Here is a 27,043-nt window from a genome sequence, read left to right on the forward strand (position 1 = left end):
GCTCAGGATGAGAATTAAGCGTGATCACGGCTGGCAGCTCATTCCCTTTCTTGAGGGAGGAGACGGGTGCTGTCAGTTTGGGAAGTGCCCCAAGCTGCAGCACCTGGAGGCTGCCTGTAGTCTGCTTTAGACCCACAAACAGGGAGTTGCCTGTGTCACCAGCTGGAACAGCAGCATCCACCTCACGGCAGCTACAAGCATACTGTTACCTGTGCTGGTACTGACCGTTATCAGGCAGCACCCTTCCTGAAGCTGTAAAAAATTGCCAGCATAACCATCTTCTGTGGCAAAACTCTGCACTGAGAAGGGAGGACACAAGGGTCCATGGGGTGTAATAAAAAAAATAAAGGTGCAACCTGGAGAATGTCACTGTTAAGGGATCTGGGAGCCTGTGCTTGTCTGCCCCTAGGTCTAAAGAAAATTAAGTGTTAAAAAGTATAGCACACACATGCTAAAAATAGATCAAAAGGATGGAAAAGCAGCCAGAATTTTGTGAATCTTCTCTTTTTTTAACTTCAAAACTTAAACAATTCTGCACCATGCTCAAAGTTTAATGGGAGTTTAAAAAAAAAATCTTCACTTTTAAAGTGCAGAGTGCATTTGTAACTGATCACAAGTTAATCCTTGCAATGACAAAACCCAAAGAGCCTAATTAGAGTTTCCCTGTGAAACCTGTCTTCCCCTGGGGTGAATAATCAGGAACACAGTAACAACCACTTGTTCTGACCTCTGCTGGGAATACCAAAAGCTAAAAAATATTTTGGCCCTTCAAACAGGAAGGATGCACTACAACTACTCCTTTAAGACATTCAAACTGCATTTCTATTTCTCTGCAGTCAACATGGAACCCTGCGACTGCATCACTGCAAAAGAGACTTCCTCCACATTTATCTGCAGAGAACCCCACGCTTTATCAAGACAATAACCGTTTGGGTAGCGATTTCAGTTGCTATTTTATCGTGTCCAAGTAAGCTGCAACTCCGCAGCTTCTGCTGAAACAGCACCACCACACTGCTGAAATGGCATGCTAAATTACTTATTTACTGGTTTGTAGGTTACATAAAGATTGATAGCCGGCCCATTCGAATCCGGATAAGGATATATGGAATGCACAATTTTAAGAACTGAAAGAGCAATTAAAAAAAAAATAAAATAATAACGCCCCAGTAAGGGGACTGTGTACGCTTCTGCCCCCTCCCCAGTGGGTCCGTGCACTGCCATTTCAACAGCCTGCCTGCAATTATCCCTGGCAGCCTGTGGCAGGAGCACATGCCAGCACAGGTACACACAGCTGGTGCTGAAGGGAGGTGTGTCTCGACACCCTGGAAACAAAACAGCCCTTTTCCTCCAAAAACTAAACCTCTCGCCCATGCTGTGCAGGCAGCTGCAAAGGCACAGCAAGGCTGGTTGTGCAAGCAGACAGCTATAGGTGGGGTGTGCGCAGGGGCCAGCCCGGCCGGGCTCGGCTGGGCTCCCTTACCGCATTACAGCCCCTGCTGCAGTGAAGCGGTGGGAGGGAGAGGTTTGCTCGGGCGCAAGGAGCCGTCAAAAAACCCACCGCTGTTCGAGAGAGGATGCCCCCGCGGTGCACCCAAATCCCTATAAACCTCCGAGCTGCTCCCACCCCGCGGCAGGCTCACCCCAAGGAGAGCACGGCGCGGATTTCGGGGCGCTACATCAAGCCGCCTCCCCTCATCCCCCCCGCACGAGGAAACCAGAGCTCTCCCCCAGCCCCGGAGCCCCGTTGATACACTGACCCGTTAACCTGCTCCTGCGCCCGGGCAGCCAGCCCGGAGCGGCGCTGCCCTCCTTGGCAGGGCCGGAGTCCCGGCACCCCTCCGTGCCCCGGGCCGGACAGCCCAGCACAAGCCCCGCGCCCGCCTGCCCGCGCAGCGTTTTGGACCGGGGACTGCCCCGGCCGGGCACGTACCTCTGCAGGGGCATGACTTCGCAAGCCATGCTGGCCATGGGGCCGCCGCCCACCCAGCCAGCCAGCCAGCCAGCCAGCCGCCCGCCTCGCCTCTGCTCTCGCCGTGCCGCGCCCGCAGCGCCGCCAGCGCCTCGCCGCGGGGAGCCGGCGGTGCGGCCCGGCCCCGGGGAGGGGCGAAAGGACCGCCAGCCCCGAGTTGGCGGCTGACAGCGACCCGCCCCGCCGCAGAAAGCCCCGGCCCGGCCCCCTCTCGCTCCACCGGGGAACGTGGGCCACCCGCCCCGTCCCGCCTCACCGGCCACGGCACCCACGGTTTAACTGCAGGGGGTTTATGACGTCCACTTGGTCCTGGACCTGTAAGAATGCCACAAGCTGAGGTGTAATTACCACAGGATACCTTTTAACAGAGACCTCACCAGGTCTTTTGTATCCCTTTCAGTAACTATAATCCGCCCCCTCCTAAATGTCACCCCAAACCTCCTTCCCCTGGCCGCGCTGGCACAGGGTCCTCTCGGGGGCAGGTGGGCTGCCCACGGGCAGGGCACTCGGCATGTTCCGGGCCCGCCCCACACTCTGCCCTACCACTGCTGGGCTACTGCCCCTCCGCAAGTTGCCCCCTCAGAGCCACGCTGCCGCACACACGTGTGTCGATGGCACAACTGGGCCTTTGAACGTGCCATCCCTTTGGATGGCAGTGCATGCTACCCGGGCTTCAGAGGGTTGGTGCAGTGGTTGGCTGACTGATCTGGACACGCAGTGAAAAGGAGCACATGAGAACTCTTCTCTTAATATTTGAGATGAAGAGATAGGGGTTGCAGAAGCCAAACTTACTCAAATGCTTCTGCATCTGTGGCTGCTGACCAAATACTGCTCTGAAACAACGATCACGCTATTTCATTTGGTGGCAATTTAGGGCTGGGAAGAGGGGCGACAAAAGAACCCCACACAATGGGTGTGCTACTTCCCAGGACACAGCAGCCTTGGAAAATGAACAGTATGCAATCTGGCAGAAGGTCTCACCCTGAAATGTTTGATGGCTGCTGAAGGAGCATACCCAAAGTTGGGTTTTTTTAACCTTTGCACCTCATCTGCCCAGAACACCTGAGGGATCACTTTCAATTTCCCCCAACACTGGACAGAAACACTGCTGCTGCTGCCTGACCTGTGACCATTACCACACTGAAAACTTTGAATGTGACTGAGAAGGGGACAAATCTCAAACTGATGAAGAGGCATAAGAGATGGATCCTTTCAACATTTTAGGTGGTCAAATCCTAATGGCCAACTGGCACAGCCAAACATTGAGATCTTCAAAAATTAAGTCAATATTAAAGGCACCTTTGCCCCCAGAAAAGACTGGCACTGGTTCAGGAGAAAGCTGTCGCAAGAGCTCAGTACCTGTATATTTACGACAAATACAGGCCACGCATGTTAGATGTGAGCCACATCAGCTTTCTGGAGAAGCAGCAGCCACTCACAGGTTAGCAGAAGGATATCAGACATTTCATAGGGATGCCTAGAAGTTCCTGACCTTTCTCAGCAGGAGGCAGAGGACTTTTCTACCTTAAAAACAAGAGCAGCCAGCAGCTGCAGCCTCAAACAGTGGTATAGAGATGCAGAGGTCAATTGAGAAGTGGCTCAGCTTCGGTACACTGAACTGTTTAATATTTGCTCCTGTCAGCAGGCTGGCTGGAAGAAGTGCATTAGTAATGCTTCTGCCCATTGCCTCAGCACAAGCCTGTTCTGCTGCGCCAGAGTCACACTAGGCACAGCATAGGGCCCCTTTTTAGGAAAGTCAGCAATGCTGATAATGCACTCTGCCATCACCAATCTGGGCTGCTCTTATCTGTGGCAATTAAATGCATATCTCAATGACTTCCTGTTAAATTAAATGCACCATATGTGCTCTCAAACAGCTAAAACCATGAGAGAAAGATTTTCACTCTGATACATGAAACTGCTTCAGTGTAAAACAAAAGCACCTTGTACTGTTTCACAATTTGACAATAAATCAAATTGCCTCTTCCTGGCCAGTCTTGTTTTATACACAGACAATTATTCACAGTTTATTACCCTCTGTTAACAGAGTGTTACCCTCAGGATGCCAATTAAAAAAAAAAATAGTTCCACATTTTATTAAAGACCCACCTACATGGGGAAGGAGTCAGGGTTCTCCAGAGCAGCTTGCTGAATAAACAGAAGTGGAATAACAATAGCTGCTGTACTCTGAATTTATACTCTAGCTACTCTGTTGTAACTTCCATAGGACTTGCCTATATAGATGAGCTTAAAAGTACTAAGACGCTTAACAAAGAATTCGCCAAGAAGAAGAGACACTGTAATAGCCAGAAAAATTAATTTAGGAAGTAGCATCAGTGAAGAAAGCTAGTTCATGGCATCATGCTAAAAATCAACCACGTCTTGAGAGAACAACAAAGTTGCCCAGGGCTCCCAGAGCCATCAGCACCTTCAGATCCAAATTCTGTTTCTGTTTTCTTGTGGACTCGTCTCAATTGGCTATCAGTTTTCTCCTGCCTTCATTGCCTACCTCTTCAGCATTGCCAAAAGGTACCCTAGCTCACGTTTCCCTGCACACTGACTGACCTGCAACTTCAACACCCACTAAAAGAAAGATCAAAGATGAAAAACCTGCAGCTGGTGGACTTTTGCTAGCAATGCTGGTTTCCCAAGCTTTTAATTATTTCAGCCGCTGCAGATATTGTAATGAAAGATTTTAACATGGAGAAACGTCAAATAGAGTGAACTTCTAAAAAGGCACAGTTGGCCAACCATCAGGAAGAGCAGCAGTACCTGCTACTCAAAACAGCAGGAAATCGCCTCGTGGTGCACATCACCTTACTTCAGTTCATATCATCACAATGAAAATCTCACCCTGCTAAACACAACTCCTTAATTCACCTCCTCTGTTCACGGGTACGGACCACAAGTGATGTGCTTGTGGTACGATGCAGGCAGACAAAAGCTGCCAGAAAACTGCAGTCTTATTTCCAAACAACTCCACTTCCTTCTGACAGATGTTTATGTGAAAGTCAACTTGCTACTTGACAGACACAGAATTCCTACCCTCCCCCTGCCCTCTCACACCCTTTTAAATTTACATAATTCAAGCCAGGTTACCATGTATAAAACCTGGCTTTTATAACAATAGAACATTTTGATTTGGATTTGTTTGTACTTGTTGTTGTCTCATGTTAAACACAGAAAACAAAACCTCTTCTACAAGTTTGATACAATTCTTGCATTCCTGTTGCTCAGAAAGGCCAAAACCATCTGTTGGCAGCAACAATGCACCGCAGTGGCTATTTATGGTACCACCAAACATACACACAGAGGATGGTGAAAAAATCCCTCTCTTGGGACAGGCACAGCATCCTCTCCACTGACTGTACACTCCTTACTGTACTGGGAACACATCAGTAAAACAGACAACAAATAGCAATAAAAACAATAAAGCTTTCTAAAATGCCAACACCACGCTTCAGCACCTATGCCAAGGCAACACCTGGGTTCAAACTGTTTGATCTGCAGATTCCTTGCTGAGATTAAACAAAGGAAAAAAGACACAGGCTGGAACTAAATATGAATAATCACTTTTCTCCGCCACCATTGACGCTTAAAGAATGAACACACATTTGGAAAGGAAGTCTCCTGTCAATCATCATTACTGAGGTGCTTCCTCCTCTTTCCTTTCATACTTAGCTGCACACCAAGTCATTTTCTCAGTATATAAAGCAACAAGAGAAGAGGATCTATGAACAGCATAAGAGGATATAAGTGATCTAGATAATGGATTTTATGAGTGTGTGGCTGCGTTTGCCTCCCCAAAAGCATTTATCCCTTGTCTCACTGCACTGCAATACACAAATGGGAAACTATTTTTTTAAAAAAGAAAAAAAATATCTTGCTTGGTCTGATAAAATCTGAGGGGTTTTAAGATGCTTGAGTTCTGCTCAATGCTAGCAATGTATTCCCACAGTGTTTACTAAGTTATGCAACAATTTCCCTGTGGGAGAAACATGAGATGCAAAGTAAAGATACCATCAGATCTAAAATTAAAGAATGCACCAATACAAAATCTAAAATGCCATTATTTATGTACACACATATGCATCGATACACGCATTTTTCTCTTTAGAGTATCTGTGCATATAAACATCTGCAATTATGGATGATAAATACCCTGGAAAATCTCCCGCAGGCCAGAAGATTTGTGCACACATGAAATAAGCAAGTCACATGTAAATAGAAACCATATTTGGAAACTGTAGCCCTTCATGTCCAAACAAAGCAGGCAGATGATTAAATAGGCCCTGTCCAAAAGAGCACAACCAAGAAGAGCAACTAATAATTCAAAACCATAATTTAGTAAAAGGGGAATCCTCAGAAATGGGGTAAGTACTTTCCAAGGAAGTGACTTCCCAAGGCTGGTATGCAGCCCTGTATCACTTAGTACTTTTATCAATGATCTGAAAAAGAAATGTAAAATAATGCTGGTGGTTCTTTCTGTACCTTGCGTGCAAGCCAGCATCAGAGGTTTCACGTAAGAGCCAAATCTGGGAGCTACATGCAAGACAACGGGGGATCCCGTACTGGGTGATACAACATCATGCCAGATCAGCATTTCTACACAAGTGCTGAGTGACTGTGTGGGTAAAGAAAGTAATAACTTTCTTGGAGGCATCAATACGGATGCTGCATGGAAAAGGCGTATTATGCCTGTATTTCCTACTGGGGTGGTTGCTGCAGAAGACTTTGATGAGCTCAGGAATTCCCATTCTCAAGCAAGCTGTGTAAAACTGAGGATTGTTCAGACACAACCCATGAAAGGAACACATAAACTAAACCCTGCATGCTGAGTGCTTTTTAAAAACACTAGCCTATGAATGCAGGACACATTAATATTTGACCTAGTCCTCACATGCGGAACAAGATCTAATGGCTGGGAGTCAAAGACAGACAAATTATGACTAGAAATGAGGTATTTTTAACAAGTGAAGATAACTAAGTATTGATGCAATTCATCAAAGACGATGGTCAATTTTTAATGTTCTTACAACTTAAGAGTTGCCTCTGTTTAGGAACATCTAACCAGGCTAACTGCCCAGACATAAGTTGCAGAATTTTCTTACTCATTTTCTTATCTTATAAGACTCTTGCCCAAAAGAACAGCAAGGTTGCTTGCAGTTGACTGAATTTTACCCCTTTTATTTTTTTGTGCTGGCATGGAAACACAAGTATTGTTGGCATATCTGTGGGGAATATATTGTTTTGTTGCACTGTAGCTCTTCTGTTCCTTCCCGCTACTTGGAGGCCAAATTACCTTTTAAACAAAGCTAGTTACAATCTATTAAGGAGAGAACATATTCCAGAACTGTTCCTTAAACTTGCTGGGTCAGGAAAAAAGTAAACACCACGCTGAAAGCTTCTCAGAGCTTCATGTTCTCAGATCTCCTGATCTCAGCCACCAGATAGGCATGCAAGCACGATTCCCATCGAGAGGGACACCCCAAGCTCCCAGGAGACTTGGATTAGCTGCTGTGACTACTCTCCATTAAGCTGCAATATCCTTTGGAAGCGCCGTCACACCCGCTTGTCAGCCACGTCAACTGGTTCCAAAAGACTCTCGCCCCATGGGATAGCCCAGAAATTATTTCTTGGCTTTCCTCCTGGAGAAGGGGGAGGATTGGGAGTAGGTTCCTAAAGGGTTTTCTGGGAAAGCATCAAGTTAATGAATGGTTGTGCCAGCTAATCTGCTGTGGGAACAGGGTAAAGCATGCTGTGCAACAGGTCACTTGGTTCTTCATTTCCACAGTTCAAGTGCCAGAGCATGGGAGAGCAAGCAAACACGCAGAAGTCCGGTCATGTACAAGTTATTTTCAAAGCAAGCTTTTTCCCAAAGCTCTGCTAATCTAACAAACTTCCTAATATTAATGTCCAATGGACTTTCTCCTACTCCTTTCAGCTGTTATTTTTATACAACACACAAAGACCCTTTAAAAATTCAGCTGTTTCAGACCAAGGAAAACGCTTGCCATAGAAAACACTGAAAAGCTTTCGTTTGTCAACAAAAAGAATCCAAATTTTTTAAAATGAGCCCTTGCTACTCCCTGCATTACTTCCATTCCCTACCAAAAATATTGCTGGTTTCACACTTGCCCAACTTCCAGTCCTTTGACTGTCCTTTGAGTCCCATGCCTTTGCACCCACCATGTTTACTGCTTTCTAAAGTATCCTCAAGTGACATGCTCCTAGTTCACCCTGAGCGCTACAAAATATCAACAGCCCTTAAGGGCTGAGCAAAGCAGAGGAGCAGGCCATGCCATTCACATTTGGTGCATGTGGCTTTTCACTCAAAGATAAACTGCTGCCCATGTTGGCAAGGGAGGCAGTCTAGCAGAGTTACCCTCCAGAAAAACCCTCTAGAAATAGCTCCTCTTCTGCTAATGACGTGACTGAAAGGAGCCCTCCTGCCTTGCACAAGCGCCCCGGCAGCCAGCCTGGCTCCCAGGAGAGGGGTAGGAAAAGATGACTTGGCAGGAGAGACCAACTCTGGCTAGGAGGCACTAAGAGAGGAGTAAGCTGAGCAAAAGTAACTCTGTATCTCTGCTGAGATGTAAGATACCTCTGCAATGGAAACAGGGGAGAGCCTGGCTAAAAGACAACTCTGACCAGATAGATGAACACCTAACCACATTTGACTGGAGGAAAGCCCTCTTGGGCCAGTCCAAGGGCTTCTTCCTGCACCCAGCTGTGTGTACATCAAGAAACACAAATTATTGTTTATGTGCAGCCAGATACAACAATACTTGGCTCAATGCTGCGCCCCTCATTTGCAACATCGGCTTGGAGTCTGTACCTGTCCAGGCCGAGCAAACATGCACCTCTGCTGCTGCAGGCCAGCCTGCGCAATATTAGGAGTGGCACAAGTGGATGCTGAGGGGCAACAGAAGTACAACATAAGCCTGTGTTTAGTTACCAGGAACGTTCAGAACAAAAAGAGAAAGGTCTGTAGGCTTGCAACTTCCTAATGTACCTCTTGAGTCCTGGGGAAAATCCAAGGTTTTCTCCATAAGGGGCATAAATCAAGCAAAATCTAATGAGAATTTTGAGGAAACCTTATTTTCTGTGATGCTCAGTAGCTCTCAGAATGGTGCTCACTTGATTTTTTTTTTTTTTTTTTTAATTTGAAGCTTTCTGGAATTTCAGGGTGATGTTTTGTTGTTTTTTGAGTTTTTTTAAGGAACCATCTACACATTTTAGAAAAACACTGTTAGCAGTGCTCCTAAGAGGGTAATCATTTCAAGGTGGTTAGCTGGTTCCGAACCATAATGAAGGACAATAAGAATGTTATTTTATTTTATATTAATCCCTCCATAAATGACTCGAACCTTCTGAATCAAGAAAGCTTGAGGACCATGCAAGGACTTGAGGAATGGGTGTTAGAACCTCTTGTTTCCAGGAGTTCTGTCAAAGCCTTAATGACTGGAAGTCATTAACATCCAAGCAGCCTTTAGTAATTTCTTTGTAATTACCTGGCGATCTGTCTTTGCGAATACTCACTACTTGCAGCAGGCGCAGGATGAAAAGGAAAGCTTTGGTACAGCAGTGGAACTACCTTCACACCACCTAACTGCAACCCTCTCAGGCCAGGAGGAAGGCACTAAGTCAACGTGAGAAAGTGCAATTTTTACTATCTACAAATAATTATCTACAAAGCAGTCAACTTGGGATCACATTCCTCACAACAGATAAAATGAGAGGACTTCTCTCATGGCCACTGACCATGAAAGAGGTGCACTTTACAACACTGAAACAACTCAGAGACAAACAGATGCAAAGTGACAACAGCAGTGAGTGACACTGTCCTACTGCCCCAAGCCTCTTCTTATTAGCTAGCTGACTACTTTGATTAAAAATATATGTGTGTGTCACAGCTGAACTACATCAGCCTCCGCTGCAACGTGCTGAACACAGCGTCCAAATGCACAGCTCTTCCAGCTGAACAGGGAAACGGAGGCAGCAAACAAGCCTGGCTGTGACCTCTGCCTGATGAGCTTCCTGCAGACTGCCTGCAGGACGCAGGCCACGTCCCCTCGGGGAAGCTGCACAGGGAGGAGTACCACACAGCTTCAGGTGACAGAAAAGTGCTTGCTCTGCAAAGCTACTGGAAACAAGGCACACTGTGCTGAACCTCCTCAGCTGAACAACGCAGCAGGCACTTCAGGAGAGGGAACTTACTGCACTTGCTGCATTCAAAGTCAGTCAAGTCGCAGTGCAGGGGGTCTGCCTCTTCCCCAGTTGCTAGTAAGACAGGTTAGCAATGGGTGCCTTGGTTTTCATAAACACAGATATTAAAAGCACAAAGATTTCCAATGCTGCTTGAATTCCTTATCATCCACTGCGTGTTCTCCCGTAAGAGGTCACCAGTCCTTGTGTTTGAAAATTACTTCAAAGTGGTCAAAGATGTTTGCACTTTATGTCCCACAGCAAAAACTATTATCTGACCCGTTGGTATCAGAAAGCCGCCCGCCTCATGAGATGAAGGGACTGTCTGCTAACAGCAGAAGCAGATTAAAAAAAAAAATAAGAAAAAAGGAACAAGACAAAATAAAGAATCCTCCTAGCTGAAAGAGCAATGCCTAAGATACAAAAAGGGACTCAGATTTTTTTCAGCTTTGTTACTCAATTGCTGTGAACTCACTATACTCCCTTTCTGGTTTCTAAGGCTGCTGGATGCTGTCCCAGGAAACAGGAAAAGCTAAGATACTTGGCTCATGGACTGAAAGAAGTTGTTTTGTTTCCATATGCACGTAATAGCATTAAAATGAGGATTTCTACATCTAAAGTCATCAGATCTTTGTTTCATTTCCGATTCTTGTTGCTTCCAAGCTGAACCTCCACTTCTGTGGCACAGGTCAAAGCGTCAGATTCAAAATGTTCTCCACCCCACAAGTCGTAATTTGTCACCAGGTAAATCTTGCACAGAGAGGCAAAGACAAAATGGCTAAAGTAAATAGGAAGGTTAGGATAGTGTAATGGACAAAGCCTATTCTAAAGGAGTAACCTGTGCAAGGTGAAAGAGAGAGGGATAATGCTTGGAAAAACAAACTGAAATCCACCCAGGTGACTTGCATGGAAAAAAATCTACATAATTACACGTTTCTGTGACTGTCATTACATCTTGGCTATGGACACAGGAGAAGAACCCAGCAAGAGCTGAAGCCACGCCCTGACTTGCCCTTCACAGTCACCTACCTCAGAGAGACACATAAATCACATATGTTTGTGGCAGTGTTTTTAGAAAACGGAATGCTTTTCTTAACAACTCATTATGTAAGGCAGTTCCTACTGCCAGCATCTCACAATGCAAGAAAGAAGGGAATTGATTGCATAGGAGGGTGGAGACAAATGTACTCTCAAAGTTAAATGAGTCAGTTAGGAAAAACTAACTCAACGCAACCTAAAGAGAGAAAGTGACAAACAGGACCAATACCTTCCATAAAAAGTCCTCTCTGAGAGCTCTGTGCAGGGCGCGCCAGATACTGCTGCTGAACAATGCCCTCACCACCTCCACACTGGACTCATTCGATAGCTTTGCTCCTTTCCTGAGCAGTTTTCTCGAAGAATCCACGGCTGTCACAGCCCTGCTGGCTGCGATCCCTTATGTAAACCTGGCAGCAAGGCTCCCGAGTGATAAGGCAAATTATTACTTCGAATAGGGACTGAATGTACTGGCATGACAGACTTCAAAAACAAAAAAACCCCAAACCTAAACAAAAATAGTCAGCTAAGCAAACAACACCAGCCCCCCTGTTTGATTTGTTCTGGCAACAGCAGGCACCCATGTTCTTATCGCATGCCAGAGAATAATGGTAAGTTCTGGCTTGCCTTGGTTTTAAACCGCAGCTGCTAAAAGGAAAGCCAGCAAATAAGGAAAGTGTTTATAGTAAGCACAAACTTCTCAGTGTACAAATACATGTGTTTTATACCTCAACAATTAATAGTGAGAACATACAGTGTCATTACGAAGAGGGTGCAGCAGGGTACGTTAACCCACCCCTTATTTTAGAGAGGCTACTATAGCATGTGATCCCTTTATTTGCAGGACACAGGCCAGTTATAGGGATCTTTGTGAGCTAAAGGTTGATATAAACAACCCTTCTCTTTGAGAACACGCACATGTTAGAAAGCCAGCTCAGGGTATCTGTGCTGGCAAATCTCACCGCAGCTGTGACTGCAGCCACAAACAGGAATTTATGATCTTTGGCATACAAAGGCATAGCTAGCAAGTACTGGAGAAGGCGGCTTGCTTACTGAGCAACTGCTGTGATTGCTCTAAGCTTTGGCCCTCAGGAACTGCACAATGTTGTTCACAAAGTTTGGCTGCTATACACACACCCATTGCCCAGCACCTGACCACTACCAGCAAGGAATGTACCTGGTCACACTCCCTTGCCTGATACTTCCATTTAAGGAATAGCAAAGAGCCTAAAAGGTCCACAAACATCAGGGTGTCCTTTGACTGGGGGATCCTTCTTCAAAGCAGTACCACGACTGCAAAGAGATGCAGCTCCAGCAAGCGCTAGAACAGCCACATACAGCAGCAAAGACTATTTCAGTGCCCTTTTCCGGGAAAAAGATCCAGGATGGTAACAACAAAAGTCTCCATGCAGCATGTACCTCCGAGCCAGCATCAGGAAAGACATTTCTGCTCATCACCAACAGTCCCCTGCCTCGCATTTTGCCTGTAGGAAGCACTTTCCCTCCTCCCTGAAGGCTATCCCTTTGCTTGTATATGGACTTTAGCATAAAAGGCTAACAGCACTGCTTGCAAGAGGCTCTCCTACCTTTGTATCCACATCAGTCTTAATACATCCTTATCCCTGAAGTAAAATCCATTTGAATATGTTATTTGAAGCACTGATGTTTTAGCACCTCTAGGCACATCCAAAATCATGCCAGTTCCTACTGCTGTTACATGATTCCCTTTCTGAACCTCAACTTTGCACAGACTTTTTCCTTCTAGATAGTAGAAAGAGGGATCCAAACAGGGACTCTCAGCTTTGCAGAGCTCCAAGCCCACCCTAGTTCCCTCTCACTGACAGTCTGGTAAGGTTCTAGGGACCCTCATTCCCTCCTGCCTACAACCTAATCCCAAAGCTGCTGCTTTCACCAGCTCCTCAGGTCTGTGGGGTGGGTCCTGTGGCTCTCAACCACGTAAAGACAAAATGTTTGTGTGGTTCCCATGGTCCAGAAGTTTGGCTGCCCTGCTCTGAAGCTCTGCACAGCTCTTGCAAAAATGAGATTAGCCTCACAGAAGTATGTAACAGGCTGCATATTGCCTGCAGACTTTCATCCTTCTTTCAGGAGACCAGCCCTCTTTTCTCCTTCCTCCCTCCACTGCTTTGGGACTTACTTGAAGACTGCATTACAGGTCTGTTTTTCTGCTACTGTATAATTAGCAGTTTGCCCTTGGCACGCAGCTATAATAATGAGGCAATACATACATTGAGTGCTACTGGGCACTGTGGATGCATATAGTTTATCCGCTATTTTGGTCAGAAAACAGAATGTATCAACTTTAAAAATACCATTCTCTTGAGATAACAGTTGTGAACAGAAGGTGATGCAGATTTTATGCTCTGCAATATGTTTTGACTGCAACTTGGTATTTCACATATTTGAAATGACAGCAGCACCTTCAAAAAATTCCTGCAATGAGGAATATCACACCTATAAGAAGGTATAACCTGTCTTTCAATATTTAAAAAAACTGGTAAGCCATTTTAGAAGACAGTCTGAACCGTAGCTGCTACTTTATACACAGATTGCCATTTTAAGGTCAATTGTATGAAGACACAGCCTGAGATGCATTTTAAATAGTATAAAAATTTACTTATCAACCAGAAGCCTCTCATATTCTCCCTGAAGACCACTGCTCTAGTGCCAAATGAAAATGACTGAAAATTTATTGGAGATTATAGTCTTTGCTGGGGGGTGCTTACAGGCTTAGTGTGTGTGCCTGCTAAAGGTGGAGTTCTGCATCTGCTGTTCTGTGTAGCCCTTCACCCACTTCTAATCCACCCGGATCATGGTATCTGAGCACGGAAAGGGAACAAACCACAGGCCTTTTTCATGAAACAGCAACTGATACCATTGCCAAGAACACCCTTTATTCTTCTATAGCAAAGATCACATGATAGCCCAGCAGATACAGTCATTTCACTAAAACATACCTGATAATTACGTGTAATTAATGATAACATTTATTTAAGAACTGTTAGTGCCTTGTGACACAAACCCCCCAACAAGAAAAGCAGCGTGTTTGCAAACCACTTTATAGAGTAGGTGAGATGCCAGAGCACCTTCTGCTGAGATAGGTGAAAACTCCTACCGCAGCCTTGCGCTGAGAGTGTGTTGGGTGATACCTCACTGTGAGCTTAGAATGACACAAGGCTGCCAAAACCACACTTAAAACCAGTCTTGATATATCAGAGCACTACATTAATGTCAGGAAATTAGGGTAACTGACTGTTGCAGACAGCTGTCCCCCAGGTGTGTTAGGTCTGCTACAGACCTCTCTCCCTGATTCCTCTTAGAGGTGGTCCAGGGCCTCCCCTCCATCCCATCCTGCCCAACCACCTGCCATCCTGGAGCTGGGTAGAAAACAGCAACCACTACCTCCTACTCCCTCAGCAGCAGATCACCGATAGAAAAGTACTGGAAGCCAACAGCAGTGCAGATTCTCATCTCAATTTGGTAAATAAGTGCAGAAGTGAGATACAGGACAGAAAACCAGGGCAATTCTTGAACAAATTGGGATTACAAAATAATTAATTTCTACAGTTTATTCATTTCCCAGATAAAATTAGAGATGCAGATATTGTTTATCTCAAGGCCTGAGCATGGAAATTAGGCTTCTGCCTAATCACAAACATATCTCATTTGGTCCTTAATGTCCTGTGCCAGTATTAGCCCAACTGTCCCATACTTCAACAGTAGTCTTCTACAGAATTACACATTGATGGGAAAGTATGAATTCCTACAGCAAATAATTATGTCTTTTGGTGAACGTTCTCCTAAAAGAATTACAATTTTTTGGGATATCTCATGAAGTACATCAGCCACAAATGCCTTTCCAGACATGAGAATCAGCAGTCCTTTGTTTCTACTCTTAAATGCTTGATTTCTCTTTGCACCTTGCAGCGTGTAGCAGAGTACAGGCAGGGGCACACTCTCTGCCAGGCTCCAGCATATCAGTGCAAGAGGCCGTACCTTCTGACCCAGCCCCACCTGCTTGGCCCTGTCTAGCTGGAACTGTATTGCCTTCTCAGTTTTGCTGGCTGACCTGCTTGGGTTATTGTTTCCAAACTCATCTCAGTCAAAAGGAGCTGGATTAACAAAGACATGTAAACATACCCTATGTCTTCTGGCTGCAGGAGTTTTGAGGGCAGGCTTGGTGTCAGTAAACCACACGGTAAACCCAGCCATAAGTTAAAGAGCATGTGTGCTTGCTAGGGCTAGAAACCAGATTTGACATCTATGCTTCACCACCACCATTATGATTTAAAATCTGGTGTTAGTGCATAATTTGCCAACTCGGCTCAAAGCAGAGTGCTGCCTGTTTGCACTAGAGCTGAGAATAACACTCGTCTCCTGCTCACACAGTGAAGTCACCCAGTTACGTGTCTGGCCGCGCTGCCACTGCTTCGTGTTCTGCATCCGTATGCAGAGACACCGCTGCGCCGTGTTTCATGGCATGTAAATAGCACGATTTGCCATGTTAGGCCAACCCCATGTTTCAGTAGCACACAGCAATTTCCCACAGTAACCCAAATCCTTCATGGTCTGCACTAGGCACAGGAAGAAAGAGAATGACAGACTCAATTCAGTATCCTGAGAACAACAAAAAGATACTGCTTCAGTCGGATGTACAGGAAAGAATTTGACAGGAAAACAAATTTCATATTACCTGTTCACCTCAGCAAAGTACCAACAATCAAAACTCAAGATACTCTTTTAAATATATACTCTTACAGATAGTCTAGACAGACAGACTCTTATAAATTCAAACACTCATATAGATAGTCTATAGGTATTCTCTGTCTGAACAATACTAGTATTACCATCACGGCTGCCAGAAAGATAAAACCCTTTCAAGCCCCTTCCTATTTGGATTGAGAATGGGAATAAAGGCAGCCATCTGTTAAGACTTAAATCAGGCAGATCAAATATGCTTAATTACTCACAGGAGGCACCTATGTTTTGGTTGCATCTTCTACTTGGTGTCATTTCTAGTGCCTGATCAGTCTGGCCTGTCTACACTTCTTCAGCAAGCAGGCCATCTTCACATGCTTGAAAATTTGTATTTGAAAGCCAAGCTAAAGCACACAGCTGGCTTTGTAAGGAACCTGTTGGAATCTGTGGCCTTAACGAGGTTATGCACATTAATCTGTCTTACACCCCAACATACTGACTTTGTAAGCATCAATGGAAAAAACCCCAGCACTCCAAATGCTCAGAGCTTGAGGTGCAGGTACAGAACAAAGAAAGAAACAAATACAAAGACAAAAAAGGAGCACTAACCTGGAAAAAAATGCTTCACTGTTAATGAAGGAGAGTTCCTCTGTTAAATCCATCTCTTTCCAGCATGAACCACTGTCTGCTAATCGGAGGCTAACCTGAGGTATTCCATCTGACAGGCCTGGTTGTGGCACTAGGCGTGTTTGGCTGGATCCTTCCATTGTGGACTTTGTCATCTACAGAAGTAAAGAGAAAAATATGAAATATGAATCAAAGAAAGGGCAGAGCAGCCTTTTCAGATAATCTGTAACAGAAAGACATTCCCTACCAGCGTGCAAGAAGCAAATAATATGAGGTGAAAAATTATAATATAAAATACATATAAATCAAACATTCTGCTTATCATTCAAAGAAAAATAAAGGTGTGTTTACTGATAGAACAGAGAAGAGAGAAATTAAAAAGGTAAGTAAAGAAAAAGAAAGCTATTTTCTGTATCACAGAAGACAGACTAAAAAACCTCCTACTGAATCTGCTTCTTGACACAAGTGGAGAAACAATTACACACCTCTTCTCAAACCCCCTCCCTTCCTTTTTGATGTCAATTGATGTCAATGCATACCCTGGAAAGAAACTTCTCAGGCTGTACTAGGTTGGCATTCTTTGCTGAGGCAGCCAGGACACAGAGTTGGAAGCTGGGCTCCCTAAATCCAAGACAAAATCCTCAAACTTCACTGAGCCCTTTCTACAGGAAGGCTCTGACCCTTCAGCAGAAGCATAGAGAACATAAGAAGAGACAGAGCTGTGTCAGATGGGTGCCCAGTATCAACGGCAGATACAGGATGCTCAGGGAATAAGGAGAGCAAGTCTGGAGGTCTGCCCCATATACAATCCCAGCTTTTGGCAGTCTGTGGTTTAGGGCTTTTTTTTTACTTGGAGGCTGCACCTAGTTCACAGCAAAGATTAAACCTAACAATTGTGATTAAATTCAATTTTCTTTTGTGTTCACATATGTCTTTAGGCTTTGCAAGATCCTGTGGCTGGGAAGTCACACAACACTGTTACAATTAAATTTGGGGGGAAAAAAAGGACTTCTATTTTAGATATGGTGATAATATTTCCCCTGGTTTTTTGAATTATGATAATTTGCAAATAATTGCTCCCTACCCACCTTTCCCATACCATTCTTGATGTTATACTACTCCAGTTGTAGTCTCTATTCAGAAGCTATTCTGATGCATTTGATCCTTTTTGCTGCTTTTCCCTACACCTTTTCCCCTTCTACTTCTTGAAATGTAGCTGGAACCACAGGCAGCATTATATATGTAGGTAGGTTTAATGGTGGCTTCTTATCAAAATCCAACTTTCTATATGCTTTCATGATTGCTTACTGAGCTGATAGCTTTGTGAAGCTTCTGCAGTATCAAAATCTCTTTTCTTTTTTTAATTTGGAGCTCTTTAGTACACGTGTTTATGTAATTCATGGGATTTTGTAGCTAGTAGTTAACATATAGTGACAGATATTAAGTATTCATTTTTTCATGCAATACAGAGTAAATTTGGAGCTTTTGGTAATCCACTGTACCCATGAGTTTTTGCTACCTTGAATAAATTTCTATTCTCAGCACATTTGGTCTCTTTCCAGGTCATTAATGAGGTTGAAAAACATAGATTCCAACAAAGATCCTTGAGGGACTTCATAGGCAGCCTCTCTCCACTGATAAACCAACCATATATTTTTATTGCTTTCTAATTATTAATCCATAAAAAAGTCTTTCATTCTAATCACAAAACATTTTTGTTTCTTTAAAAGCCTTTGTTAATCCTGTCAAAAGCTTTTGAAAATTAGAGTGCACAACATTGACTATACCTATATACACGCTCAGCTCCTCTGGCTCAATGGTCCCTCTTTCTCTAAAGACATAATATTGGTGCCTCCATTTATTTATTAATTCTCCTTCCTGCTATAGTTTCTACAAATCTGCATGACAGCAAGTCAGACTTCCTGGACCATTCCTGAGCCCTTCTCATACCTGGCTTACATTAAGAGTTTTTGTAAAATTATTGGTTTCACCACTGTCTTACTCTGTTGTGTCTGTTGTGTTGTTGTGTCTTACTCTGCTCTGAAGAGCATGAACTGAGAAATATTACTCCCATCAGGGGCAAAAGGAAACCAGACAGATAGAGTTTCCCAGTTTCAGCCTCTGCACCACACGCTCTCGGCAAGATCCTGCCCTTGCTGACGTCAATGGGCATTTTTCCCGGAGTCAAGATCTCACCTTTGGACCACCGCTGGCTTCCAGCAATACTCTGTTAGCCCATTGCCTACAGCAGTCACTAACTGTTGACACCACACAGCACGTGAACACCAGGCTGTGGCTCTCAGCCGTGCTGTGGATTTACCAAGGGAAAATGATGTCTGTGGGGAGGAGGGGAAGCAGGGAGCTACACATCAGCAGCACTACAGGAGATAGATCACAATGGGAGGTAGCATGGCCCGGGATCTGGAGGCTCTGGCTTACTGAATTCTGCTGGAATGGCTGTCAAGCCTTTCTTCACCACTGAAAATTGGCACTCAGTTAGATTTTTGCAGCTGGAGATGACTGTCATCTGTCAAGCCTGCACAGGGATGTCTCTCACCGCGGCCTTCTGGTGCTTTCACCACCTGCTAGAGCTGATGCCACGCGCACCAGAACAACTCCCCACCACAGTAACAAGAAACGGTGACTACACGTGTGCGCAAATACCCAAGTCAGTTCCTGCACTGTCAGTGTCCTGTTAGCACTTTACAGAAGCACAGGTAGGTACAAGCAAAAGGGGCAACTTCTATGATGAACCACACAGGACAGCATCAGGAAGCCAGCCTTGCCACTCCACCACACTGTGTGCATCCTGATTTAAGAATGCAATTAAAGTTAAATACATTTGCTACCAGGTACTGCATTTATAGAATCTGCCTTACCCAACAAGAAGTGCTAGGAAAAGGGCAACATCTGCTGAACAGCATGTATAGATTTCCCTCTACACAGCTTCTCATCAACAGTACACTGATTTACAGGAGTTCCTTATACTGAGGCATTCCATAAAAACATCTATTTACTACTCTGGTCCTCTGAAAGGAAAGAAACAGTTTTGGTACAGTCTTCAATTCTTGTTTTCTGGCAGTAAAAGACCACTTGAATGCAGGCACTTCCAATAAAAGGCATACCAATCACATACAAGCGCCGCAGGAAATTTCCATTTGAAAGATCACATTCAAATTTAGGATTACCACTGCATTTTTAGGACACTCCAAAATCACTAAGAAAGTTTGAGAGAACAGTACCTTACAAAGCAAAGACAATACCTCACAAAACAGCAGTGCTGTAAGTTACACATTATCAAGACTATACTGGAAGATTTAACAACTATATTAAGTTGTTAAATTACAGGAAGAAAAAAATCCCAAACCACACCAACCAAACTCCAAATACTTTCTAAAAGATACTCCTAATTTTCTCCAAAGCATCTCTTTTTGTGACCAGCATATGGTGCAACCTTATGCTCTGGATGATGTAGAGGATAGCCTGTGAAACCCCTGGGCTATTACAAAGGCACAGAAGAAATCTCAAAGTTCAAGTGTTAGTTTCAAAGTAAATTAAAAATAAAAGCCCCAATGGAAACTCGCATGTTGTAGCACATTTACACAGGCTGTATTTTGTTACACACTGTAGTGAGTATTGTAGGAGGTCTGTAGTTACCTAGGCAGCATACCTTCCTTTGCAATCCACCAAATGACAAAGAAAGATTAAAGTGAGGCTTATAAATGTCTTCGGTGGAAGAATCTCCCCCTACTCTCCAGGAAAGGACCTTTTTCAACTTACCATATTCTTAGAAATATTAACAAACAGAAAGGAAAGCCATTGCCTATTCATTAAGATACCATCTTGTACGGTGGCTGCTTTGCACCTCTCAAGAAGATTTTGGAATGGTATCATGCTTTGTGTTTTAGCTCACAGACCTTCATATTTGGTTTATGATGCTTTTCATTTAGGGTTTTTCCCCTTCATTTTTAACACCAATGCATTAAACAAATATTAACCTGGCTGCATTGCTTATCTGTTTGGTCACAATTATGAAGTCTGGATGGAGGCAAATAACTAACCTTAATGATCTGGATGATGGGGCAGAGTCTGCCATCAGCAAGTTTGCAAATGACACAAAACTGGGAGGAGTGACTGACACGCCAGGGGGTTGAGCTGCCATCCAGAGCAACCTTGACAGGCTGGAGAAATTGCCTGACAAGAATCTCATGCAGTCCAGTAAGGGGATGTGGAAACTGCTACTGAGGATCAAAGGGACCATTCCAAGAAAGGATAATCAAAACACCAAAGAGCAGACAACTAGGTGGTGTTACTACACCATACATGCCACATTTGGCTTTCAAGATTTGCTGTCTCAGAAAGTTCAGACGCAAGGAACTGCACTTGCAGTTTTAACAGAGACTAATCAGTTATATGACCAGTCTAAACATACATCATGTTGGGTGGTTTAGAAAGTGAGAAAACCTTTCCCCAAGAGGCACAAGCTAACCAGTCAATGCCACACACACCATGCCAAGATTCTTCATAACTGAGTTATGAAGGATGAAACAGTAGGATGTTTCATCTCCCTTTAAAGTGTCAGAAGTTCCTGGGTTCAGAGATCAAAGATAAAGAGCCATAAAGATCTAATGTGGTACAGTGACTCAAGTCTTTCGCTGTTCTTGAACAGGGACTGCTCCACACCAAGATGTGTCTGGAGAGCTCTGTAGGCATTGGCACAGAGTGAAGATACAGATCCTTAGCACAGGTCATCCTGTTTTTCTCATTAGCTCATCCTTCCAAGGAGGGAAAAACCCCACCTTCCAACATCACAAGCTATGCATGGACATGTAAGAACTTAGGGCAGTTCAATCTCATTTGAGTAATTACTCAATTAAAAAAATCTAAATGCTGAACTTTTGGAAGAAGCTAGCTGTGATTTTATATTTAAATGCTGTATTGAAAAGGTGATAAAGATGTTTCCATAAGGTTTATCATAAACCCCCCCCCAGGTATTTAAAACAGATATTCATTATTTAATACTGCATGAACATCGTACTTTTCCAGACAAGAGACACCTCACTCAAAAACTTCCTTAATAAAAAAATGGTACTTTTACTTTGTCCACCAAAACAAAGAGGTCCAGATTACCTTTTGAAGGACTTATATTTTGTCAGCCTAGGGCTCTTACAGCTTACAAGTTGTGTATAACAATACAAATATTGTGCAGAACAGAAAAAACCCACATTTCTTTACAAAAGCCTGGGCACGGCTGAGCAATGCAGGGAAGTCCAGGATGTTGCTTTCTTTCTCGCTTTAGTCTCAATTTGGCTAGCTATCAGCACACACCTCACATGCCAATCTCTTCCCTCATCCATGTGAGTTCTGCTTCATGAATGACTGAAAAAGGTGGCCAGATGTAACTCTTGCCTGACAGCTAACCAACCTGATTCAACCAGTTCTTTCCAGTCAAATAACCAGGGAATGAGCCACCTGCCAAAGTCACCAGGTTTGGTATTTGGCCACTGTTACCTCTTGAAACAAACTCATTCTGTTAAACATACTGTTTCAATAGGATTTCTAACTATAAATAGAGCTCTAAGCTCTCTACCAGGATTACTTAATGATAACAACAAGGACAGTGAATTATACCAGGCCTTACTTGAAGATGCAGGCTTTTGCTGGATGGTTTAGGTCATCCTAAGTTGTCTCAGAGAATCAGGTGGAAAAGCTGGCTAAGACACTTTCAAGTCAACCAGTAAATAGACCAAGTATTCACAGAATCACAAGGTTGGAAAAGACCTTTAAAATCATTAAGTCCAACTGTTCCCATCCTATGCTAAACCATATCCCTAAGTACCTCATCCACCCTTTTTTTAAACACATTCAGGGAAGGTGATTCAACCGCCTCCCTGGGCAGCCTGTTCCAGGCCCTGACAACTCTTTCAGTGAATTTTTTTTCTAAATATCTAATCTAAACCTGCCCTGGCACAGTTTCTTGCCATTTACCCTTCTCCTATCTCCTGTCACCTGGCTGAAGAGACCACTGTCCACCTCTCTACAATCTCCCTTCAGGTAGTTGTAGGTGGTGATAAGGTCTCCCCTCAGCCTCCTCTTCTCCAGGCTAAACAGCCCCAGCTCCCTCAGCCACTCCTCATATGATTTGCCCTCCAGCCCCTTCACCAGCCTGGTTGCCCTTCTCTGGACTCACTTGAGGACCTCAATATCCTTCTTATGGTGGGGAGCCCAGAACTGGACACAGTACTCGAGGTGCAGCCTCACCAATGCTGAGTACAGGGGCACAATCACCTCCCCAGACCTGGTCACACTATTTTTGACACAAGCCAGGATGCCATTGGCTTTCCTGGCCATGAACAACGTTCATGTTGTACTTGAATTGTTCTCCAAAGCCCCACAGTGCAGCCAGCTCTCTCACAACACCAGCTTCACTATCATTTTAATGCAGTCAGGGCCTTCTGGGATGAATCTGCATGGAATGAGTCTCCTGCAGCTGTGAGGACCATATATCCCACAGAACCAAAAGGTTTTCAAAGGCAGGGAAAATTCTGCCACGAGATTTTTTCAGTTGCATTCCTCTCACACCTCCTACCTTTATTCTCTCACTTTCTATTTCTCTGCTTGTCATAACGTTACTGGCCCTGACAGAGGATTTTTGTGTATGAGGAAGCAAGTGCTAAAGTTGTGGTTTGAATGCTACGTGTACTACACAAGTAGGCACAAAGGTAGCAGGGAGGCTGTGGAACAAGATCTTCTAAACATACCTGAACTACGCTGGCATTTGTCTCCATAATAGTAGAGCTTAAGGCAAGGGAAGCATTCTGGATGTCATTTATCTGGACTCCTACAAGGCCTAAATTGGAGAGAGATGGATTTGACGGGCAGACTATTCAGTAGATAAGCAATTGGCTGGATAGCCATATTCAGAGGGTACTGGTCAATGGCTCCATGTCTGTATGGAGATCGGTAGCATGTGGTGTCTCTCAGGGGACTGTACCAGGACCAGTACTGTTCATTATCTTCATCAGTGACATAGTGGGATTGAGGGTCCCATCAGTAAAGACGCAGTGACCAGCAGGTCAAGGGAGGTCCCTCTATGCTGCTCTGGTGGGACCTCACCTGTAGTACTGCATGCAGCTCTGGGGTCCTCAGCACAGGAAAGAATACAAAAATCATGAGAAGGATGGAATATCTCTCCTAGGAGGAAAGGCTGAGAGAGTTTGCATTACTTGACTGGGAGAAGAGAAGGCTCCAGCCAGAGCTTATTGTGGCCTTTCAATATCTAAAGGGGACTTAGAAGAAAGATCAGGACAGACTTTTTAGTTGGGCCTGTTGCAGTAGGCCAAGGGGTAATGGTTTTAAACTAAGAGATGTTAAATTCAGGATAAATATACAGAAGATTTTAATTTATTTTTTTCTTTCAAACAATGAGACAATGAGGGCAGTGAAACACTGGAACAGGTTGCCCAGAGAGGTGGCAGATGCCCCATCCTGGAAACATTCAAGGTCAGGCTGGAGAGGGCTCTAAACAACCTGATCTAGTTGAAGACATCCCTGCTCATTGCAGGGATGTTGGGCTAAGTAACTTTTAAAGCTCCCTTCCAACCCAAACCTTTCATGATTCTAAATCCTTAAGCTTAGACTGAACCTAAAGCAAGAAGGGAGTCATCTTTATTAAGCCTGCTATAAGTGCTAAGAACGGGCTTGTACTCAAATATTTGACAAAGCATAGATTCTGTTCAGAAGGTAATAAAACATAAAAAGTTATTAAAACACACCTTGCTTTGTCATTTCACCTACCACCTATAACACTGATTTTAAATCCATGTAGTCATAACACAGCTGACAAGTTCTTTTCAAAGAAAAACTGCTTCATCATATCCTAAGTTATTGACAGTGTGAGACAGAGATCAATAGCTCTATAATTCTTGCCAGATTTAGCAGAGAGTCAGCACAGATAACATAAGCAATAACATATACTCGCAAAATTCAGTTGCTGGCTACCTTCCGTACTCTGAACCAAGCCCTAAATCTTTCCTTGATTAACTGCCACACTGAAATCACAGTCATGATGGATGCAGTCATCCTTGCAATCTGTGCAGCTGCTGCTGCCAAATTTGGATTTCTCTTACTCTACTTGTATTTTTAGGCATTAGATCACTAAAACACCTCCTCTGTACACCACCCCACTCAAAGTTATAAACTTGATGCTATCCTAAAGCGTGTGAAGTTTAAAGTTCAACCAAGTTCTGATGTTTCATGCAAATTCCTGTGTCTTGATGAGGACAAGATTCTTTGGATTCAAAGAACTGAATATTTCTTCCTTTAAACCACATCACCACAGCCTCTACATTTAACCTGTCAGGCAGCTAAAACAACCACATGGCTGTTTGCTCACTTTTCCCCATCCCAGTGGGATTAGGGAGAGAATTGGAAAGAAAAAAAAAAAAAAACCCAACTTTTTGAGAATTGAAAATATTTTGATATAAAGGCAGTTCAGTAAGAGAAAAAAAGGAAGAGAAGGATAGTAACAATAGACTAATCAAGTCATGCACAGCACAATTGCTCTCCATCCAATGCTCAGGTCAGGTAGTTCCTGAGCTGCCCTGCCTCTTGGACAACCTTCAGTGATATATGTAGCATGACATCATATAGTATGGAATACCCATTTGGCCAGTTGGGGTCAGCTGTTCTGGCTGTGTCCCCTCAAAGCTTCTTGGCCACCCCTCACATCCTCATTGACCAGGCAGTGAAAAAAGCTAAAGAGTCCTGGACTGCTGGACAACAACTAAAAAAAAATCAATGTGTTATCAATGTGACCCTCATCCTAAATCCAAACCTCAGCACTGCACCAACTGCTAGGATGAAAATTGACTCTACCCCTACTCAAACAGGACACAACAAACAATGTAACTGCTTAAATGCTTAAAAGTAAACACACATTTGAAAACTTTGTTAACACTGCATGGTTCCAGAGGTAAGGTCTTGCAAATGCTCTCAGAAAACCTGCCAAGTTCAAGCACAGCTATGCAGAGATCCTATTTCTAGCTCCAGAGTTATTTCACTCCTCACTGGAATCTCACAATTTTGTTTCAATTAAGTTTCTCAAAGTTAAAGTCATGTCTTTGTTACTGATTGATTAAAGCCCACAGACTTCTACAGGAATTAATTTGTGTCAGATTTAAGACCATTTACTTGTTTGTACCTGCTCTACCACATTTTGTCCATCTTCAGTGAAGTTCTGAATTAATGCTGTAGCATCAAGTAAATCACTAATGTTGCAGATGCCCAAATCACAATAAACTCACAGTCTTTAACTGTACCAGATCCACAGAGATAATCTCAACAAAGAACAATAAATACATTTTATTTAATAGATGGGATTCTGAATACAAACTCAGATTTGCTGAGATGGTAACAGTTTTCCCCAGTTCTTCCCCCCTCCATCCCCCCCCCCCCCCCCCAAATTCTGTAAAACTTTAGAAAAGCTGGTGTTAGAAAAGTCTGAAACAAAAAAAAAATCTGTACAATATGACTGATTCTGGTCTACAGCCAGATGAAACCACTCAAGGAGGCTGCACCTCTGCTTTATCAGAGCCATTAAATTACAATGTCTCAGTGAATGCATTTGAGCTCACTGTTCTTCCCACTAGGAAGATGAAGAGGAGATCCATATAGCAATCAATTCCAGCTATGTTCATATTTAAATAAGTTGACAGATGTGGGGCATCTCAGAATCCGCACAGTTTGGCAACAGAATTAAAATCTCTGCTCTAAATTTAAGGCATCAATGAACACGACTGCAGCATGGACCCTGGGGACCACATACTGTTATTTTGGCCTCCAGATGCATTAACTGGAAAATGTTTAGTTACATTTATCTTCTTCCCAGACTCACTTCTGAAACTTTAAGCCAAACCAGACTATGCAGTGAGTCCCCTAATATGGAAAGGCACAGGAAGGGAGAAGCCCCACGCACATGTTAACTGTGTCTCTGTTTCCCGGTGTTTACCCATGATACCTGTGTTTCCTTATGTTTTTATTTAGGCAGCCACTACCTGTGTTTGAGCTGTCCATATATGACGATGAAGGCTAGACAATGGCAAGCATAACCTCCCTTGAATACTGACTCCTTTTTTTTCCCCCATTAGCTCTATTCCCTGAGACATACAATGCAACTTAATGAATCATTGCACCACCAGTGAAAAAGAACTTTTACTGTAAATATCTTGCTGCACGTTATGTAGGAAAAATAAACCCAATACAAAATACTTCGATAGCTAAGTGGCCACTTCTTATGACCTGGGACTAGGCTCACATTATTGATATTTTAGAAAAATAAAATCTGCCTGTCTACTCTGTGCAACTGGAAATTCTGGATACGAAGCTAAGTGCTTTACCAGAAATCCCTGACACTTTGGTGCTCAAGTAAGGTCAGGATGAACAGCAAAGTAACACTGTCAATACTTCCACTAGAGTAGATTCAGAAAA

The 27,043-nt window shown here is 43.8% G+C and overlaps 1 protein-coding gene across 2 annotated transcripts in view; it reads right to left on the minus strand.

Moving 5' to 3' along the window:
* FAM13A (family with sequence similarity 13 member A) overlaps positions 1–27,043 on the minus strand; it is a gene marked incomplete at its 5' end in the record, with an annotated part of 124,806 nt that overhangs the window by 57,299 nt on the left and 40,464 nt on the right. The window contains one exon of one of the 2 annotated variants that reach the window (XM_084262637.1): positions 16,538–16,710. In XM_084262637.1, the coding sequence (XP_084118763.1) occupies positions 16,538–16,710 (173 nt within the window). Of the gene's footprint in view, positions 1–1,930; positions 2,013–16,537; positions 16,711–27,043 lie in introns of those variants that run through there. The other variant, XM_084262638.1, reaches the window with a different exon arrangement.

This window comes from Gallinula chloropus (assembly GCF_964237585.1).
Source record: "Gallinula chloropus genome assembly, chromosome: 4".
Taxonomy (NCBI): Eukaryota; Metazoa; Chordata; class Aves; order Gruiformes; family Rallidae; genus Gallinula; species Gallinula chloropus.